This window comes from Excalfactoria chinensis, chromosome 3, assembly GCF_039878825.1.
Source record: "Excalfactoria chinensis isolate bCotChi1 chromosome 3, bCotChi1.hap2, whole genome shotgun sequence".
Taxonomy (NCBI): Eukaryota; Metazoa; Chordata; class Aves; order Galliformes; family Phasianidae; genus Excalfactoria; species Excalfactoria chinensis.
In genome coordinates, this window is record NC_092827.1 from 47,240,819 (window position 1) to 47,260,963 (window position 20,145).

At 41.4% G+C, this 20,145-nt stretch overlaps 1 protein-coding gene across 1 annotated transcript in view; it reads left to right on the forward strand.

Moving 5' to 3' along the window:
• Positions 1-5,790: 5,790 nt before the first annotated feature.
• CLVS2 (clavesin 2) overlaps positions 5,791-20,145 on the forward strand; it is a 51,967-nt gene continuing 37,612 nt past the window's right edge. Inside the window, exons 1-2 of the mRNA XM_072331276.1 lie at positions 5,791-6,639; positions 16,467-16,641. Coding sequence (XP_072187377.1) covers positions 6,251-6,639; positions 16,467-16,641 — 564 coding nt within the window. The 5' untranslated portion in view covers positions 5,791-6,250. The remainder of the gene's footprint in view (positions 6,640-16,466; positions 16,642-20,145) is intronic.

Below are 20,145 nucleotides of genomic sequence, written 5' to 3' on the forward strand. Positions count from 1 at the left end.
CTGTAGGGCTATTTATCTTCATGTTGTTAGATGTATGATGATGAATAAAGGACATAAATGACTACTTCACTTTCTAAAGCCAATTTTTGTGCTGGTCAGCATGTGAATTTACAGATGGATTGTCAACAAAGCTTAGTTCTAGTTGTTCCCTTGTTCCAGTTATGATAGAACTTCATAGGTCAAGTATCCTGACCCTTTCTATGTATCTGTTTAATTAGAGCAGGAGTTCAGGAACTTAACACTAACTTAGATACTGTCCCTTAGTCCTCTATACTATGCCATTGTAAAAGCATGCTATGAAGCTACAAAGATGCTTATTCTGACCCTCTATACTTGCTCTTTGGCTCTTAAAGTGTTTAAATGAACTTTCTAGAACACTTCTGAAAATGGGACCTAGACTGAATTTATCTATTTTTGATTAAGCCATCATTTAGGTCTGAAATGATATTTAGACCTTTTCAAAATCTTCAAGGAGATGCTTAACTATATACACCTATAGAAATACTTCACTGAAGAAAATTGAATGCTGACATGTATTCCTGATTTTATGTACTTTCAAATATGTTATTAACCTCTTCAGCTATATCATAGCTAAATGAGACTAACACTCTTGGATGCTTGATCCTATATCCACATTTTCATGAAGTAATACTTAGAGCAGGATGCTGAGGATAATATAAATGAAACCTAAGATGGCAGCAAGAGCTGTCCAAAGTCTTAGCCCAGCTCCAAAGAAAGTAAGGTATCAACACTGTTCATAATTGAGATTTCTTTTTTCAATACCTATCAAGTATTTATGAGGGCTGCTCCAAAAGTGATACTTCTTATTTTATTATGTTGACCCATGACGTCAGAGGTGGATGTTGGTGATATGGCAGTAGAGGCTGAACATTCCCACTAATATTCTGTTACATGTTGTTGTGTGACAGATGCCAGCAGAGGGGAATTCTGACACAATGGCATCTGACATGGAAGTGCATATGAAGCAAAGGGGTTGAATTGAATTCTTCCATGCAGAAAAAACTTCACCCATTAACATTCACTGACATTTGCTAAATGTTTATGGAGACCAAACAGTGGATGTGAGCATAGTGAGGTAGTGGGTGGTGCACTTCAGCAGTGGTTACAGCAGTGTGAAAGATAAGCCACATTCCAGATGGCCATGCTCAGCTGTCACTTTGTGAAATGAAGGATGTTTTGATCATCTAGTTCATGAAAACTGTCCGATTACAATCGAGGCACTGTGTATGGAGCTGAATATTGGCTTCAGTGTGTTGAAGACTATGGTGGCAATGTTATAAAGTTTGCTCCAAGTGGGTGCCATAAATGCTCACACAGGAACAGAAAGAACATTGTATGCAAGTTTGTCAGGACCTATTGAACTGAAAGTGAGTTACCTGGAGCACATCACTACTGATGATGAGAAATGGTATCACCAATATGAGATGGAGTCAAAATGGCTGCTCATTAAGTGGTGATGTGAATTCCCTGTGGATGAAAAAGCTCGAGACACAGCTCTCATCAGGTAAAGTGACATATACTCTCTTCTGGGATAGAAAAGGTATGATCCTTCCAGATTTCCTTGAGCCTGGGCAAACCATCAATTCTGACCACTACATCTTGACACTGACTAAATTAAGTCTCAGATGTCCAGAATCAGGCCAAAGAAGACAAACTTTCTTTTGCAACATGATAATGCCATGCCCCATATCACTTTGAAGATTATGGAGTGCATTGCCAATCTTGGCTTCACTGTCCTACCATACGGACTGAATAGATTTGGTGCCTTCTGACTTTCATCTGTTCGGACAGATGAAAGATGGACGGTGTGGGCAGCATTTTACTAGCAATGATGCCATCATAGGAGTGTGAAACAGTGGGTCACCTCTGCTGGTACAGATATTTATGAGTGTGGCATTCAGGCTTTTCATCACTGGTCAAAATGCATAGCTAATGGTGGTGACTATGTTCAAACACTTTCTCTATCAAATAGTGTTATTATACTCTTTGTATCTGTTGTAGTTTCTATGGAAATAAATAGGAGGCATTACTTTCTGAGTGACCTACATCTTTAGCTTTGTGCCTGTATTCCGTATTTGTTCCTGAATGCTCCAGTCTGTTATTGATTTTGTAGAATTTTGTTCTGAATGTCAATTGGCAGCCTGGTACAACCTACACAAACACCTTTCTACCTTATTTGTGTTTTATTTTTATTTCAAATCAGGTGCTTAATTGTAGTGCTTGTAGGATTACAAGACTCTCAGATTTTAGTTCAAGAAAATGTAACTATAAAAATATCAAGGAAAAGTAATAGTTTGTAAGAAAGTGTGAAAAGATGCTTAGATTTACATAATGGCTTTATTCAGATACCCTGCTGTTTCACAGAGGGAAAAGTGCATGTGCACAATAAATAAATTACACTGTGCCATCAACATGTTGCATTTAACTGCATTAGAGGCTCCATTTTTTTCCCTCATGACTTAGGTAGCACAACATGTTGGAAAACACATATTTCTTCATTATATTATTTAAATGGCTTGGTAGACCTGCTTCTACATGATAAAGACAATTTATTGCTCCTACCAAGTTGTTTATACTTAAAACAAATCTTTCATGCTTTTATACGCAAAGTTTCAAAATATTTTTAAATGTTAGCATCTTAATAAGATCCAAAAGTGGCTTAAGTAGAACATGACCAAAATCCTTTTTCAATGACTTGCTCTACCTTCAGGCTGCCTTGCTGCATGCACTTTTCTTAACGAGCTCCTTCTGAATCCACTCAGACCAGGAGAGAGAGCTGTGTAAACCATTTCATTCATGATGAGGATGTTTTGACCTGTGTGATTCAACTACAAAATCGGTCTATGATAATTGCTCTAATTCATCTATGATTCAACTACAAAATTCACTAAAAAAACATCTTCTTGAAATTCTGTTAATAGTCATTGAATTTCATTTTAATGTGATGAAGCACTGGCTAGAAATTTTTATATCAGTAAAACCATCCTTATGGAAACTGGTCTGTTCTTTGAAACAGAAGCTGACTAAATGGGATTTATTTTTATTTTTTTTATTTTTTTTTTGGCTTCCAGATTTTTTTAATCCTCTATTTTTGCACTTTTTCCTGTTTTTTTTTTTGTTTTTGTTTTTGTTTTTTTTTGTTTGTTTTGTTTTGTGTGTATTTTTGTGTATAAGAAATGGTGAGGAAAGGAATCAATTGATTTGGTCAAGAAGGGGGAAAACAAAAATATATTTGCCAGTGAAAGTTTTCAGATAAAATTCTTTATATTTTCTTGACTTTTTTTCTTGTTTATGTAATTCCAAAATTATTTTGATTTTGGCCAGTTCAGTTTTTCCTTTTCCTCTTCACTGCATTTGTGTCTTGAAATACACGAGCAAATCTGCTATGTGTGTATGTTTCCCTTTGTAAAAGAAAAAACAACTTAAGGAATGTGCTACTGGAGGTCATATATGGGCTTGATTTTGCAGGAGTGAATGCCCACAGTCTGCTTGGCACAAAGTGAATTTGAGGTACTTGTCACATGGCCTACTCTTATAGCTTTGTTGCAGAGGAAATGGCAGAGCAGTAGCATCAGAAAGGGGAAACAACATTCCCGATGTCTCACTTGGTCAGCTGTTCCTTATGGCCAATGGAAACAGGTATTCTCAAAGGGTCACTCCAGAAGAATACATAAGTAACATACAGGTAGACAGTGAGTGAAGGAAAAGGAAGACTTAATGATACAAACTAGCAAAAACAAATGAACAACAACAAAAATATATAGCAAAAGAATAAGGCACAAACTATTTCTGGAGCAATGACCGCTCTAAAAAAGAGTTACCAGCTGCACGTTTACCACTTATACATAAGGAAACTACTTTTAAAACATTTTAGGGAACAGAGAATCATGAAATATCCCAAGTTGAAAGGGATTCACAACAGTTATCAAGTCCAGCTCCTGGTTCCACATGGGACCACCCAAAAATCAGATCATACATCCAAGTGCATTGTCCAAATGCTTCTTGAACTCTGGTGGCTTGGGGCCATGACCACTGCCCTGGGCAGCCTGTTCCATGCCCAACCACCCCCTGGTGAAGAACCTTTCCCTAACACCCATGAGACACCCCCCCCCCCCCCCCCGACACAGTCCATGCTGTTCCCTCTGGTCCTATTGCTGTCACCAGAGAGAAGAGCTCAGCACTGCTCCTCTGCTACCCTCCTGAGGAGCTGTAGGCTGCTATGAGGCCTCCCCTCAATTCACTCCATCCCAGAAAGAGCTGGTATTTCTAGACAACAATTCAGTCTTAAGTTGGACCATACTCCTTCCTCTCTTGTGTGGGATGCCACAGTACATGGTACAGCTGGATGGAAGAGATAGTGGCTCTCCCACACTGGCCTACCTCTAGACCATGTTATTCCAGCCCAGGAAGGGCTGTTTCTGCTGCCCTCCCAGCCACTCATAGTGCAATTATTTTGAGATTGTGCTGCTGTGAGGAAATAGGTGAAACCTGTTTTGGCACAAGGGATCTGGTGAAGAACTGTTAGACCCCATGGAACCCTGTGAAAACAAAACCTCCCAGAAGTCCACTGATGAGTAATGATTTTGCCATCTGACAGCTGATCGCAGCTTAGCCCCACACTCGCTGCCAACAGCCCCTCTTGCTGCTGACCTCATACGTTCCACCTAAAGGTTTGCAGAAAATGCAGGGCACCATTTAATTGCTTTTATGAGTATCTTTATTTGCCATAGAACTCAGCCTATACTTCCCGCTGGTCTCGTTCCCATCTGCACTTTGCACACGGATCAGTGATTTCAGTGCCTTTTCAATAATTCAGGCTATGTGCTTTAGCGATGTCATCTCGGCAAAGAAGCACCAAGGCGCTGCGCTTCCCACCGGCGGGAGGAGGAGGCGCACGGCGGAGGTTTCCCCGTGCCTTTCACTTCATTTTCAGACACATTTGCATCAGAAAGGTCCAGTCCCCCAGACAAAGGTCAGATGCTCTTCAGCGGGAACTTTTCCCTGAAATCTGAACGCAGACCCAAACCTTCTGCATCAGAAAAGCATCTTTCCTAACTGACATCTCCAATATACTGGAGCACGGTATTTTTGCTCATTGCAACACAATGCAATTTAAAGACACGCGAGGCCAAAACAGAAGGCTGCTGTATTTCAAGCCCAGGCTCTTACCCCTACAACGCTTCACGTTAAGAAATGCAGCCCCGAGGGGGCTGGAGGCCTCACACCGGCCGCTGACGGCATCCCAAGCTCTTCGCGGCCCCTCCCGCCGCAACACCACCATCTTGCAGCTCGCAGCGCTGGCGCAAATTCCGCGCAACGCCGCAGGCAGAGACTGAGCCTCCGCGTCTCCCGATCGTGTCCGCGGGGACGGCATCCGCAGGCGTCGTCGGCGCTCGGCTGCCTGGGCGTGTGTCCGTCCGTCCGTCCGTCCGTCCGTGTGCGCAAGGCGGGGCCGCGCAGCCCGCGCCGGCTGCTGCCATCTGGGAGCCGGGGCGTGGAGCGGAGGAGGGCGCAGGGGGGGAACGAGCATCCTTCAGGCCGTGGCTCCGTTCTTTTCTGCGGGTTCCGTGCCTGCTTTTGGGCAGCGGTACCAGTGAAGTACCTGCGAAGCGGTTTGCCTTCACCTCCTCGTGGGTTTTTTTCTTTTCTTTTCTTTTCTTTCCCTTCTTTTTTTTTTTTTAGCTTGGTGATTTTTTATTTATTTATTTATTTATTTTTTTAATTTCCCTCCCACGAAGAGGCTTCCGAAGCGGGCGAGGGCTGATTTCCCTTAGATGGTGCCGCGGCGGGGAGGGCAGCCCCCCTGCCAGCCCCAGGCCGGGGGAGCAGCCCCTGGCTTCGCTCGCCCTGCCTAGCGGCCCTCTCCGCAGCACCGGCAGCGGGGGCGAGAGGCAGCCGTCAGCCCGCAGCCCAGTCCCCGGCGGCGGGCGGCGGCGCCTCCGCTGAGCGGCTCCGGGGAAGATGCGGCCCGGCGAAGCCCGCCGCGGGGAGGGCGCTATGCGGGAGAGATAACGCGGCTCCGCCAGCAGCCGGGGGCGTCGCGGTGCCGGCGAAGGGAGCCAGCAGCCCCCGGGACCCGGGAACCTCCGGAGCGGGCCGGGGAACGGCGGGGCGAGGCCCGGCGGCGGGGAGCAGAGATTTGCCGTGCCCGGCTCCCTGCCTCGGGGCCGGCGTGCGGGAGGCTGAGGAGCGCGGGCGGCAGCAGGAGGAGGAGGAGGAGGGCAGCACCATGACTCACTTACAGGCAGGGCTCTCCCCTGAGACTCTGGAGAAAGCCCGTCTGGAGCTGAACGAGAACCCCGACACCTTGCACCAGGACATCCAGGAGGTGCGGGACATGGTCATCACCCGGCCGGACATCGGCTTCCTCCGCACCGATGATGCCTTCATCCTGCGGTTTCTGCGGGCCAGGAAGTTTCAACACTTTGAGGCATTTCGCCTCCTGGCGCAGTACTTTGAGTACCGCCAGCAGAACCTGGACATGTTCAAGAGCTTCAAGGCCACCGACCCGGGCATCAAGCAGGCGCTGAAGGACGGCTTCCCTGGTGGGCTAGCCAACCTGGACCACTATGGCAGGAAGATTCTCGTCCTTTTTGCTGCCAACTGGGACCAGAGCAGGTAAATGCGGGGTTACCTGCCTGCCTTCTTTCCCAGGGGGATGCGTGGGAAAAGCTGTGCCAGAGTGGAGGGAGTGGGTGGGTGGCAGTGGGACACATGATCTGGGCAGCAGCCTAGAGTTAAGGAGAGAAAAGAAATGTATGTGATGGCTTAGCACCTCTTCAGTCCTTTCATCCTCTAGTCTCTGAATTTTTGGGAGCTGCTCGAGTGCACTCAGTCGGGTGCTTTGGGGTTTATGTCCATCTGTTTCCCCTTCACCATAGAGAGCCAATGTGGCAGATGCTGCGCTCAACCCTGACAAAGGCTGGCTGCACTCAGTGTGCTGGTCTCTCTGCTTCAGCACACACAGAGCTGCTCAGGTACAATAGGAGAAAGTGGGAGATGCTCTTTGCAAATCAAAGGTATCCATTGTGGTTTTGGAGCTGAAAAGTTTGCCCATGCAGGAAGCCGAAGCTCCAAATCCTTTCCCTCATCTAAAGAAAGCCCTTTCTGAGCCACCTGGAAATGCTAGGATGAAAGTTAGAGAAGCCACTTCTTTTCCCTGCTTACACTACTCTGAGTGAGAATCTGCTTGCTAGTATGATCCAGGCACACAAAGCTCTGGTAGCAGGTTGAAGGAAGCTGGTGCATTCTCCGGAGTAGTCTCACCCTTCTGAGGACTGCTCTAGCCTGAAGATGACTTGGCAGACTGGCCGGAAAGCTGCCTACCATCAGGGCCCATTCATTTAACTTTTGGCTGGGTATTATAAGACCGTCAGATGCCATGCCTATTTTCTCCTGCAGTTGTAAATCACCAACACAGTTTGACTTCAGTGCATGTAAGTGTGTGCATCCATAAAGAGCCTACACCTAAAGAGCCTACATCTAAAGCCTACACCTTTGAGGACTGTATCTCTAGGATTCTTTAGGGTCTCAGGTGGGTGCAGGTTTAAGATCTGCAGTACTTAGTGAGAAAACTGAAACACCTGCTAGTTGCCTTCACCAACACTGTCCTACACAGACAATGCAAGCTGGGCACTGGGCACTGAGGCACCTGCCCTCAGCTGCTTTGAAATGGGCAGGACACAAATGTTGGCCATGGTGGATAGAATGGGTGCAGAAGTGTTAGTGTTTGTGCAAGGCCCTCCCACAGGCTGTCCATGACTGTTGTGGGAGGGGACTCACTGTGCTCCAGCTGGGGTGGGTCTCTGCCTGCTGTGCCTTTCTTCTTCCAAACTGAGTGGCCACAACCATGCTGCCTGCCAGAAAAGATTCCTGGTCCTTGCTAGCCCTTGGGTTGTACCCAGGGATCAGGAAGCTGCTGTCTAGCACATATTGAAACTGCACCCACCACCACACTGACAACCAGGAAATACAGATGGAGGTGGGCAGAGCTGGGGCCAGATCCTCATGTTGCTGTGGTTTTCTGGCATATGGAGCCACTGACGATGAGTGATGAGCAAGGTGATGTCACTGGGGACTCTGTGAGTGACTTCATTGTCCCTCCTCAGGACCAGCTCAAATTCTTATTTTAAAAAAAGCTCCACAAACTTAAAATCTCCAAAGAAAGAGTTAGCAGTTGAGGGGATGTTTGGACAATTTATTAAATCATGCATCTATCATGAACAGTTTCCCATGTTTAAGAAAGCATGGACTGATAATGCCATTATTTCTCAGTAATGAAGAAAATTCCCAGAACTTTGTGACACTTTGCATGTCATCAGTACATAGTCAAGTGAATGCCAGGAACTGGAAGCCTGAACTAGCTTTAGCAGGGGAGGTGGACTATACGATCCCCTGAGGTTCTTTTCAACCCTTCATAATTCTGTGGTTTTGTGTAACTTGAGTTCAGAAGACAGAGAGTAACACTTAAATATATATATCTATATATCTATATATGTATATATATAAAATTGCCACGTGAAAAGGATAACTTTATTTTGACTGTACTGATATTTAAATTGCAGGAGACCAGCTGACACAACAGTACATTCACTGTGATCTTTTTCCATAAGTGCTGTTGGTACAATTCTTTATCTTACAACAGCAGAGTGACTGAGGGCCACCTGCATACCCAATGGCCATGTCTGCAGCAGAGGGCCTGCTCCTCAGCAGCACATGCCTCAGGCATGCTCTCCTCTGGCTGAGAGATTCCTATTCAGACCACAGCACAGACAAAGGGGTGAGCCCTGGAGCCTAGCTGTGGGGAGTGGCTTGTTCCAAGGCTCCGAACACATCAGCGACAGACCCGGGAATGAAGCTAGGCCACTCTTTTTTCCTAATTATCCATTTCCATTTTCTGTTGTTCAGCAGCTGAACCTGTGGGGTATTGTATGGGGAGTGCACCGAGGTTGCTACACAGTATGTCTCAAGCTGATGCTCTAACTGATTTGAAGTATTGTAGCAAGTGAATGGTGCTCCTCTGACAGCAAGACTGGGAGGATTCCTTTTCAAAGTTTGTTTTGTTAGGACCTCATTACATGCTTTGTGAACTAAGTAAATAGAGCACAGCAAGCCTCCAAATGTATCATGTGTACAATTTATTATGGCCAGCATGGAAGCATTAGAAATAAAAAGTGATTACTTTTATTTAGATGAATTTCAGACATGCTATAGGTGATTTATTTAGCATCAGTAGTCTGTCATTTACACTGTTCCAATTAGAAAGAAAAGCATGGGAGGCAAGAATTCCTATGGTAAAACAAGCCCATCTACTTAGTGTTAAATCATTAAATTAAACAGGGCCTGAAAACTGTACCAGTCATCCCTCTTTCTGAACAACTAAATCAGACATGAGTTTAAAACAAACAAAAACAAAGAAAGAAAAAAAAAAAAAAGAAAAAGAGAAAAAGAAGAAGATAGAGGATAAAGCATCAAGTAGCCCAACAGCTTTCCAATGGGACTCTGTTCACTCTCCATAATTCCTGCCAAGATAACACTTGGGGTGGTGGGATCGGCCTTCCATATGAGCTTCCAGGCCATGGATTCATATATATGTGTGGCTTGTAGGTGTGTGTTTGCATTTGAAGATTCCACATTTTCACATGTTCAGATGGTGAAGCCTTTTTGGGTTAATGGCATGAATAACTTCAGCTCTCACAGCAAAGGATCTTCTGCTGTGCACGTTCTTCTGTGCTTTGTAGCATCTGTACACAAGTTCAGTAAAACGGATCGATTTTGATACTATTTTCTTGAGCTCTTTCCTTGTATTACTCATCCCAGAGATTTCCTACAAAGTGCAGGAGATAAGTGCACTAATCCACGGTTCCATGGTTCTTGTCTGTGGTGTAGTGACCCAGTAGCTCCCAACAGTGAATACAGAAATCTACTGTGCTTACTACCATTAGTACTACTGTCTCCTCAGATAATTTACAGTCAAAGGGCAAAGACAGATTTTGAAAGCTTTGCTTTCAAAACTATACCTTTATATGCAGAAGTGCTAGGAGCTTTTCCACCCATGAAATGAAAATGTAAGTTCTGTAGCTGCTAGGAGGCTGCTTTGTTCTCCAGCTCGCAGGTGAGCTGGGAGGTCATTTTTCAAGCTCTGATAGAGGCAGTGTGACAAAACAACTAGCAGTACTAACAGTAGTAACATGTTAACAGTAATAAAATACCTGGTTAATAGAGTCATTTTTTCTATGGAAGTCATGTCTTTCAAAGGGTGGACATTGATGTTTTATTCTGTAGCTTCTTTTGCTGACTAATGCTGTTTTACTCTTTCCTAGAATTCCCTCATCTGTGTCCATATCCACTTATTCACGTGTGTGTTTAGACTGTGAGTGTTTTGGCTAGGGGTCTTTTTGATCAGTGTAAAACTTAGATCAGCTGAATCTTTATCCATGACTGTGAGTGTTAGATACTGATCTACCATAATGGGATATGGATGGTATAAAATATGAATCTAAAACTGAACTTGATAAAATCTTTGATGTATTTTCTAATTTTCTATGCATTTGTGTAACACTGTTGGTTCTTTTCAGAATGAGGGCTCCCAGGGTCTGATGCCACTATTTAAACAGAACAGCTGTAAGAGATGCTTTTATCTCCTACTTTCTAACCATTTCAAATTGTACCCAGACTGATGAAGCAAGGAAATCTGAGTGTGTGTTTCTTGTGTATATCTTGAAAGCAATTCTTTCACTGAAATTCTAAAAACATTAACCCAGAACAGTAGATTAGAAATGAGATGATGGCTCAGACTCAGATAGCTTTCTCCTTTAAACCACAGTGGCACAAGGGCTCATTTGAAAGAATTCCTTACTTGCCAAGACAATAATGATATTAAAATACAAATTGTGGATTTTTTACGTTTGGTACTTTCAGGAGATGTGGTTTAAATTAAAGCAAAGGATTTGTCATTTATATCTTGTAGCTAACAGTTTGCACCTTGAGTGACACAATCATTCCACTCAGTTTGAATCCTCAAATTAACTTAAAACTTTTTGATACTGTGGGTAAGATGGCAATTAAGAATATAGGATAACTCTGCCAAATTAGATTTATCTGTTGTTCAATTTGACTGTGAACTGGCTGGAACCAAAACATGCCTAAACATAACATATGGTGGTTGCCACCTATCACCAAAGATGTTCAGTATTGAAAACAGCTCTCAGCTAGATTTGCCATGAGACTTCCATCTCCTGTCCTTCTATTGGCCTTGTGGAAACCACTGTGGCTTCTGGTAGCAGAGTGAGTTAAAAGGTGAAAAATCATAGTGAAGTACTACCAAGGATGCCCTCCAGACTGTTTTTCCTATTTCCATTTGAAAACTTTGATGCCGTTTGTGTCCCTTAAAAAATTCTCAAAGAAATTTTCTTTTCTGTAAATTGCTGCCACTGTTAAATAACAAAAGAGTGGGATGTTCAGCAACTTGAGCTGTTCTGTTCTTGACAAATCAAGGCCTCAGAGAAGCATTACTCTAGTAGGCCTTGTTTCTGTCATGGTATAAATGGTAGCCCTCTTACATTTATAAGAATCACTGTCAGCATGGCTATTAACTTGTCAAGCCTTTCTAGCCTCATTGACTCAAAGTCAACTGGAACAGAACATTTCAAGAGGCAGTAGAGTGTATCTGTGTGCTGGTCCCCACCTCATTTGAACTCAAGCTGGGGTTGACATAGAAAAGGAACATTATGAGTGTATTATGTATGTGATGATGTATTTTCAGCTTGTGTTACTCACTTTAACAGCCGGGCTGAAAAAGTTGTCTGAGCTCTTCATTGAATTAAGCATGATTCTATAAATAGAGGACATTAAATACATATAAATTAGCCATGAGTTCTAGATTACCCTAGGAATTAGTGGTACCTTGCTAGCCAGAGGGTGCTGGAAGAATCTGCTGAAACAAGGGAATGTGACTGAAGTTAGGCATAAATAAAGCAGGACTTGTCTGTGCCCAGCTCAGCTCCAGGCTGCCTCAGGACATGCACTCTGCTTCCAACAGCTCTGCAGCCAATGCCTTGGAACCGGGACCAGAGTGAAATGAGGGTCTCCTTAATAAGTGCTGCAACTTAACACACATCAGTAAGAATAAAATGATAGTGTCTTTTCTTCATGCTATGTTTTCTTTACATTAAAGGTTAATATGTTATATATTTTTTTTCTTTTTGCTCTTAAGTATGGAAAAGCAGTCAGGGCCACTTTGTACCAAATTTATTTCAGAATCACTAGTAGTTCATCCTGCTTTTCTCCCTTTTCTTTGGTTGTATTTCTGAGTCTATATAGAATGTAATTGCAGTGTGGAGTGAAAGCTTCAGCAGCGCAATCCCAAGGACTAGGTTTTAAGACTATCTTATCTAGAGAAAGGCCTTTTCTAAGAAAAATAAGCTACCTATTTGGAGTTTGTAAAAGTTGATGGTAATCTGCAAAACATTAAAATAAAAGCCTGCATTAAACCAGTAATTTGAATATTGCTTTAAAGCTGCAGTTTCTATATCAGCTTTTACATAGTGCTCTCAGTGCTGTATTTCTGAAGAAATAGAATTTATTAAATGCAGAGTAATGCACATTACTCAAACCGGTATTCTAGTTTTCCAGAGACTCACAATTCATGAAGGATTGGAAGTTCAGCTTTCAGCAGGAGTTCAGCTTTTAGCTATGAAAGTGCATAGTACATTTCATCACATATCTCTGGAAGCTGAAATGATAATTATTTTGGCAAATATTCCTATCAAGGTTTTGGCTGGGACAGAACTAATTATGGGGAAGAAATTTCCTATGCGGAATAACCAATGCAGCAGTAAGAAGACATGGCTATTGTGAAAAACAGCTCCCACTTCTCAGAATGTTATTTATCCAGAGCAATACTGCAGTTTTCATACCTACTGGTTAAATTTCGAGTGCTTGTCTGGAGTCTGACTGTATTAGATAGTTTGTGTAGGACTATGTAAAGAAGTTCAGGGTATTTGGGTTAGCTTGTGGCTGTCCGCAGGCAATGGTATAGCCATAGGTTTGCTTGAAGTGTGTGTTTTTTGTGTATTTGCATCAAGTAAATTTTTCCACCTTCTGTTTATGTGGGATTTTCATGTCCCTAAAGCCCAGCTATGATTGGAGCATGTGTTGTGGTAGAGCCTGTGCACACTTGTGCTAATGTGAACAGTAGTTGCAGTGAGGTGAAATGTTGGACAACATGTGGCTGGAGTGGATTTAAAATGAGTCTGTACACAAATAACTCTCTAGTGTGTGAAAGCTTTAATATAGTTTCTTCAATCATATTTCATTTGCTTGGATTGTTCAGGTGATACATTCAGTACTCCGCTTGCCTTCTGCAGCACCTGAGATTTCATCTATCACACCAAGCTTACATTTCTGGCTTACCTCAGCATGTGTCCAGAGGAAAAGCTGCTTTAAATATTCATTAATGGATTTGTGTTTCTTGTCTGGTTTTCTGTACTGTGCTTAAGTAATGTATCAGAAGCAGAAGAGGAGGTCCATTACAGAATGAAAGATCACCTTTCTTTCCAGCTAATTGCCCTAAAGAGTATTAGAGGAAGGAAGCTTGGTTATCAGTGTCAAGTCTCTGCATAAACCTAATGTGGCTTTTTAGACTTAAATGGGTACCTCACATACTTTCTTTCGACAGAGAGAGTTGTTGCTTGCTTCTAGCTAGATATTTGTTCTTTAGGATGTTGTTTTCAGTGAGAAAACAACATTTTGTCTTTTACATTGGGTAAACATACAATGTTGTCATTGTCATTGTAGACAGTATTTCTCACACTAAGCAAACATGCAGCAGGCTTCAGTGAATATACTATAGATTTCTGGAGACCCAGCCCTGTGGCTTTTGGTTACTCTCTGTGGTAGCTGAAGTCCTCATTGATATCTGACAGTTTTCCCCCTGACTTGAACAATATCAAGATATTATTAGGTGCATATATGTATACAAATATACATATATCATTCAGGTGTATAAATAAATAAAGATGTACTGTTTACAGAACTGATCAAACAAAGCAAAGCAGCCTTTTGCCACCAGAGAGCCATTAATCTAGGGCATGCAGTGTCTTCCTAAAGTCCCATAGGGAGAGTGCTTAGGAATCTGGTGCAGGAACCTGGGAATCTTGGACTGGAGGTTGGCTGTTACCAGCAGCCACCTGCTTTGTGGAGCCCCTGTCATGGAGAATAAGGTTGCCTGAATGATGTAGCACAAATGGCACGTGAAACTGAGGCTAATTGTAATTTGAGTAATTCCAATTTATTCTTCTTGTAAATATGAGATCTGATAGAAAGTCTGCCTCAGACTGAGATATTTGTAATTAGCTGCTCTCACATTGACTCACCTGGGGATGATTTTCTTCTCTGTGCCACCTTTCCCCTTGGAAGATCTCTTACAGGGTGTATTTCTATCTAATTTTATATTAAAAAATACTAATTCTGAGACATGCCCAACTGGTTTTGAAGGCAGCTGACTACTCTCCAACTCTACCCCTGACCCCGAACACAATGCTGTGTATCTCATCCTCTCAGGCAAAGTGTTCTTCTATACTAATGCTGGCAGTTATACAAGACATTGACCATATGTGGGACCTTCAGTACTCTTCTTGATTAGGCATCCCCTAATATCATTGCATGTTTGTGCTGTAGCAGATAGGTGAACTGGTGATCAGTGTAACCTTCTGTAGCCTTCCTGCTGCAGAATGCTCCCTACATATTTCACTTGCACCTTGGTCAGGAAAGACTCGATGGATGATTTCATTTTTCCTCAAGTAACTACAGAGCTGTGGATATTTTTTTTGCTTATTCCGAGACATCAGCAGCAAAGATGGCATTTTCCCCTCCCAATTGGATGTTGCATGCAGCAATTGGGCTAGGGGAACTGTTCTGCCTGGGGAGATGGACAGAGTGTCAACTGTGCCATGCCATGCCTGAGGCACTGCCTGTGCCCATGAGAAGCTTTGCCCAGGCTTGTTTTGTTATACCTCCTGCAGAAATGCAGTCCTGGGATTACAGCTCTTTGATATCCCTGTGGAAAAAAAATTCCATTTTCAGCAGTGGCCTTTTTTTTTTTTTTTTTTTTTTTTTTTTTTTTTTTTTTTTTCCTTGCTAAAGGGAAATAGAGAATTTCAGAATTTTGAGGATTTCCATAGGGAAATTACAGAGAATAATTTTTCTCCTGCAGTTCCCTCTCCCTGCTGGAAAAATCTGAACAATAAAAGGGAGCATACAAAACTACCTGCAAATGTGAGATCTTTGAACAGTAAAATGTTAGAAAAACGTAACTTGTCAGAAAAGTGGAAAAGGGGGATATGAAAACTCTTATCCTAGTCAACAAAACCAAATTCAAATCAAAGTAAGAGTTTCTAAAACAAAGAGTAATATCATAGTAAATAAATGCTTCCCCTATCCTTTTCAGGGGATAACATGATTTTTCTTGTTGACTTGAGTTAGACTGACATTAATTCTCTTTCCTGGGACTATGTAGTCAGGAGATTCCTAAAGTTTTACTAGACTAAAACAAAAATATGTGGAAAAATATGTGAAGTTAACTAGATTGGATGAATTTCACTTGTCTTTTTTTCCCTTCTTTCAAAACATTATATTGTGTTTAATGGAACAGTGCACACACTGTATTTAAAAAAGTAGCATTTAATGTAATTTAATGCAACATTGAAATAAACATATATACTTTTTGCTGGATATACGATATGGTGGAGATTTCTCTGCGAGTTCCGAATGCTGAGAACTTCTGTGTTTGATGCTGTCACAGGGCTTTATTTAAGGGACCAGAGACAACAGCGAAGGCTATTATTCTTAACCACAGACACTCCAACCCTATTGTATGTTACTTTCTACTTTTGAGATCCCTGAGGCTTGTTACAGATCAGCCTTCTGTAATGCCCTCAGTAGATTTAAGATAAAACATTACGGGTAAGAGCAGCATGTGGAAATTCCATCCTTTTTAAGAGGGTAATTTTGTGGAGGTTATTATTTCAATTATTTGGAAAAAAATATTGGAGGAAACTTTGGGTTTAGGCTTCTGGAGTTAGACTTGGATTTGATACAATTATGATTACAGGAAAATACCATTTGTTTACATACATTTGTACAGACATTTGAGATAATACTCAGATTAATTAGGCAGTCTTCTAGAGAAAAGTTCAAATCTGCTTTTGGTGTTTCATATTCTTGTATTCTTTTTTTGGCTGATGGTCTAGACATATGTAATCATACCTCAGAGGATGAAGTCAACTAACCAAGCTTTTGAGACCTTCCTAAGTTTACATACCCATGACTTCTGAAGTTATGTGTGCTGTTAGACTCTGGATAAGCAGTGCAAAGGAGGAATGCTCAGAACACCCACCATGCTTCTATACACATGGCTTAACCAATTCTTGCTTTCACATTCACAGGTACACATTGGTGGATATTTTGCGCGCCATACTTCTTTCTTTAGAAGCCATGATAGAAGATCCTGAGCTTCAAGTGAATGGATTTGTTTTGATTATAGACTGGAGCAACTTCACCTTCAAGCAGGCCTCTAAGCTCACACCAAGTATGCTTAGGTTAGCCATAGAGGGCCTTCAGGTAATACTCTTCTTTCTTTCTTTTCCCAGTTCTCTCCTTTTTTTTTTTTTTTTTTTTTTTTTTTTTCTCCCTTTTTTTCTCTTTTTTGGCAGTTCATTTTAAATCTGGAAGGCTAAGAAAGCATCAAAACAAAAAATACAAGAATTATTCACACCGGCTGTTACCACCTTAATGTATTGTTAGACAAATTACAGTAGAGGAAGCTAATGTGTGAGCTCAACCTGGTTACTGCAGTAAGTCCTGGTGTGTAGGCTCCTTCTTTGCCATAAATAAGAGGTAACATCTCTGTCTTTATCCCTAAGTGACTGTCTTCCTGCAAATTCAGACCATAGCTTCTGCAGCTGCAACTTAGAAACAATCAGTTATTTGTCGTTCTGAACAGGGCTAATGGAGTGTGGGGCACTGCTGCCCTGCTAGGTCATTTATTTTGTTGGCTCTACTGGAGACAAGCTCACACTATATCACTTGGCCTGAAAAGTGTGGGACAGGTAGCTGGGACTATTTACTCATGGAAAGGTCAGCATGCGTTTGACTTTTTTACTGGGTTGGGATTGAGTGGCATCTTTTAGGACTGACTATGCAGTGATTTAGATTTCTTTCTGCTCCTTCTAAATGTACTTTATGTGGCACAGGCACAAGTGTGGAAAAGATACTGTTGACTTCTGTAATTTTTTAATGCTTATTAAAATGAAAAACTAGAATCTATGAAGTGGTTGGTTTGCTGTAGAATCTTGAGTTACTGTGCTAAAAACACCTGTAATTCACTGCTGAACATGGTAGTGCACTTTGATTTTTCAAGCACGTATATTTCTTTTCTGTAATATTTTCATCATTTATACATTTTTATTACTTATAAAGCAGAATAGCAACCTTAACTTTGAACTTTCTTCACTTTGATATTGCCATTTTGAAGAAACATTTATAGCAGTAATTTGGAGGTTTGATCTAAATCTTTAAATGGCTGAAAGAGTATTCAGCCTGCTGTTGCTCACAGAAAGGTAGTGACATTAATGATGATCTGAATTTTTGTTTTGTTATGCTTACCTATACAATGGTGTAATTCCGTAGTTTTCGGATGTGTATCACAAAGCAGTGGGACCAGTGCTTTAAAAGTCCTTAAACTATGTTCTCATGGCATTAGTTGGTTCATTGCTGAGTTGAGGTGAAGTTCATTTGATTGGTTTACCCATGTCCTCAGTTTTGTATGTCCTAATATCCTCAATCTGACAGTGGTCAGCACCCACGGCATCATTTTCTGTTCACTGTCTCCAGTCTTGTTGACTCCAGGGAAGTGGAGATGCAGCTCTATGTAGATTTATCTTAGAAATGATGAAAAGAGCTCAAGCCATTTGCACTGATCGTTTTGGACAGAGAATCTCACTTCAAAATTAATTATGGTAAGGAAATAAGAGAATATCACGGTAGAAAGATTATGCAGAGAGACTCTGGGTAAGGTATGCATTTACTTGCATTTACTTGCATCTTCTTGCAGCATTTAGTGTCTAAAATATTAAATTTCCTTACTCTCTACAGTGATTGCCTTTTATTTTCAACAATTTGTAGCAGAAATATAATTCTGAACAATGTTAATGTAAAAAACACTCAGGTGGTGTGAAGAAGAATCAGAGCATCTCAGTTTATTTATGATCATTGTAAATACCTTCTGATCACAGAATTAACTTTGACTTATAAGATTTAACGGGGCTCAAGAGGCTGAACTCAGGGAATTTAAATATTTTTCTTATTTGGATGGGAAGGAGCAGGGAAAATGGGATTAGAGACCACTATATTTGATGATAACCAAATGTTTTTGCCTTCTCAATGAAATCTACTAAATTTACGTTTTATTTGCTTAGCTTTCCATGGTGAGGAGAATATGGCATGTATCAAGCTGAACTTATTACAAGCTATGGCATTTCTGGGCTCTTCATAACTGTTTATTTTTCAAGAAAGCTGTTTGGAAAGTATGATAGGTAAATATATACAGCTTTTTACTGCATGTAGGTTCTGCTTTACACTTTGTCTACATGTATGTGTTAATCGGGAGTGTGAAAATGCTCATACCTCTGACTAACTTAAATATTTTAGAAAAATATCCTAGGCGCATTCAGTTGTTTTCAGGAAAAGAACATGGAATTTTTAATCTTAAAAGACAGTGATTAACTGTGATTCAGCAATTAGCTAATGTGAATTCTAGCATACCCATTCCAACTGTGCCGTGCCATCCTGCTGGTGCAGTGTAGATCACTTCTGATTTTTAGATCAAAGGGCATTACTAGCCAAGAAACAGTTATTATCTCCTGTGGAGGTTGACGCAGTTGGCTGGTATTCTTAATACTGCAGTCCCAGCTGATTCACTGGCCTTGTCCTTGTGGAAGAGCAATGATCTCCACTGTGGATGCAAGTGGGTGTGAGATTTATGTTGCTCCTAGTCAATGAGAAAGATATTTTAAACTTAGATCACTTACCTTTCTGTAATGAAGGATAAACTCATAAGCAAATGTAAGATATAGTATTCTATTTTCTGAGAATGGTCTGTCTGGATAAGGTAAATAGGAGTACCTGAGAGCTTAAGGCTGTGAACCTGAGCAGAAGAAAGCATCAAATACACCAGAGTGAAACCTGAACTTGTGCCCTCAATTAGCACATTGTACTTGCTCTCACCAGAGTATTCAATGCCTAATTTAGTGCCCCAAATGGGAGTTGGCCTTGATGATTTCTTGAGGTCCTTTCCAACCTCTGCAATTATTTGATTCTGTGATTCTTTATCCCTTACTTTTTTCTGTTTTCATAGCTTGGAATGCTTGGGCAGAAAGAAGGGAGTTCTAGGTATGACTGTTTTATTTGTGATAGTTGTTTTATAGCTACTTGTGCTTTTATTATTCATCAGGATGCCACTGTTTTCAGAAAGCAGTTAAAAAACAGTGTCAAAGACTAAAAATTCAATTTCAAAATTATATGGAAAGTTGAGTTTTATTACTAATCCTGATACACATCTTAGTCGATAATTATAAATGAGCTTTACAGACTGGAAAGTTGTGGGTATACATGAAACACTCTAAGTGATGGCTGATTAACTGATAATTAGGATTTTAAAAACTTGAACTCTAAATTCTTCTTAAATATTTTATTTCTATTTAGCTCACAAGAGTAGTTGTATAAATGACAGATTGATTTTGTGTGTTCCCATACCTGTAGGCTTTGCAAAACAGCGTACGTATTGAAGGCTGAATGGTAATTCATTTTGCCTAAGTGACAAATTGGGGAACAAGAGATAATACACATTTACACTGAAGACTGAACATATACGGACAGTTGGTTCTGCTGCAGAAGGCAGAATGCTCGCTTTCATATTGAGGATGTTTACAGGGAGACAGTGAAAGCCTTGTGGGGACAAAGCAGGCCTTTCAACTGATCATGACTTCTTTTTGTAACAAACAAAGGATTCAAAAGCTAAAACAAATTGGTTACTGTGAACATGAAAGTAAAACAGAAAGATCACAA